General features: G+C 42.9%; 1 protein-coding gene across 1 annotated transcript; it reads left to right on the top strand.

Annotated features, from left to right (window-relative positions):
- Window positions 1–831: 831 nt before the first annotated feature.
- On the top strand, window positions 832–1,362 carry LOC149449595 (epidermal differentiation-specific protein-like). The gene has a single exon (XM_089693045.1). The coding sequence runs from the start codon at window positions 832–834 to the stop codon at window positions 1,360–1,362; it is 531 nt and encodes a 176-aa protein (XP_089549171.1).
- Window positions 1,363–1,745: the final 383 nt, after the last annotated feature.

A 1,745-nucleotide genomic window follows, 5' to 3' on the forward strand; every position in this document is an offset into this window, starting at 1 on the left:
GTTGGCTTCCCTCCTCTCCTTCCCACTGGCAGCTGCAATCACATAATAGAATCATTCAGGATGGAAAGTAGGGGAAAGCTCTGGCAAATATGTCACATTTACCATTCCCTTCCTGAATTAACACAAGGAGTGATCGGTACAAATCACTCATTGTGCTCATTCATATCTGAAGCATAGTAAACTGTGTTTTTTTTTGTCGGGGGGGGCCTGTCAGGTTGGCTGTATGGAGCCCCGTGATTTCTATCAACAGCCTTGGCCGTGCTATCCCCAAAGTAGGCCATCAAAGCTTGGTAGCACCAAAAATGTAGATTTTTCATCCTAAACACCAAACTCATTTTTGATCCCAAAAGTGGCCTCATCCAGGTGACCAGCGTGTGACCATTTATGAAGTGATTGATCAATATTAATAATTTATAGCACACTGAGGTGAGGTGGATTCCAGCTAAACCGGAGATCAGACTTTACTTACGAAGAAATGTGACAAAGAAAACAACACAAATTCCATTTTCTTAGGAAAGATTACATTGTGTATTGTGCAGAAAGACAAACATCTTACAACCTATTGACACTCAGTAAGATGGAAGCAGGAAGCAAGGAATACAATCCGAATCGCTGACTTTGAAACAACTATTTGAACAACACAGATATAAAGATTAATGACACTGAGCCAACAGACATTCTGAAGAAAGTGGAAAATTTCCATAAAACATTTCCACCTGCTTTCAACACTGAGGATTCTGTATAAATGCCCCAACAGCCAAGAAGAAAACTCAAACCAACTTGCAGAGAGATTTCTACACCTATCACTGGACCTTCACAAAGAATTGGAAGATGAACACTATTGAGCTGTTCCAGTTCCCAGATCTCAAGGGAGCCTCTGTGTGTATACAGCAAGACAATGATGATCTGAAATTTGTTGGATTCCTGAAGAGAGCCCAATCTCTCAAAGTCCATGGAGACCCATGGTTTGTTTTCAGCGAAACCGGTTATAAAGGGGACTTTAAATGCTTCAAAGCAGGCCACTACGTCTCCATCCCAGCATTTGAGAATAAAATCAGCTCTGTGAGATGTGTGAAGGGCGGTCTGTATAATCCCAAGATTACGCTGTTTGAGCACGTCAAATATGATGGGAGATCCGTAACCCTGGAGAGGCCTACAGATTCTCTAAAGCCCTATGGATTTGATAACATGGCTTCCTCACACAAAGAGGTCAGTGGGGCCTGGATCCTGTATACTGGGGATTATTACACAGGTGAACAGATGGTCGCTCTGGCAGGAGATGAAATGGAAAATTATTGTGATTTTGGCTGGAATAATAGAGTAAACTCCCTAAAGCCTGTGCAGCCTTATGAGACATATTAGGCTCAAGAGGCTCCCAAGTGAGATGTGGTGGACTGTCCCTCTCTCCACCACCTTACCATGAAATGCTGAGCAGTGTGCTTCTCTCTGCATCGCCTTCTATTCTGCTGATTTCTGATGGCCTGCCTGTTACAGAGAGCCCTAATTCCTGTAACACCAATCCTGATCTGATGAAGATCTTCAGAGAACACCAACTCTGATCTGATGGAGACCTCCAGAGAACACCAATCCTGATGTGATGAAGACCTCCACTTATAAAACACCAATTCTGATCTGATGAAGATCTCCAGAGAACACCAACTCTGATCTGATGGAGACTTCCAGAGAACAGCAATCCTGATGTGATGAAGATCTCCACCCATAAAACACCAATTCTAATTTGATGA

The sequence above is a fragment of the Staurois parvus genome, unplaced genomic scaffold (assembly GCF_062004578.1).
Source record: "Staurois parvus isolate SC_StPar_1 unplaced genomic scaffold, SC_StPar_1.0 ptg000611l, whole genome shotgun sequence".
In the NCBI taxonomy this organism is placed as follows: domain Eukaryota; kingdom Metazoa; phylum Chordata; class Amphibia; order Anura; family Ranidae; genus Staurois; species Staurois parvus.

What these genes read in the sequence shown, in the direction of transcription:
- LOC149449595 (XM_089693045.1), top strand. Translation starts at nt 832, where the DNA reads ATGAACACTATTGAGCTGTTCCAGTTCCCAGATCTCAAGGGAGCCTCT.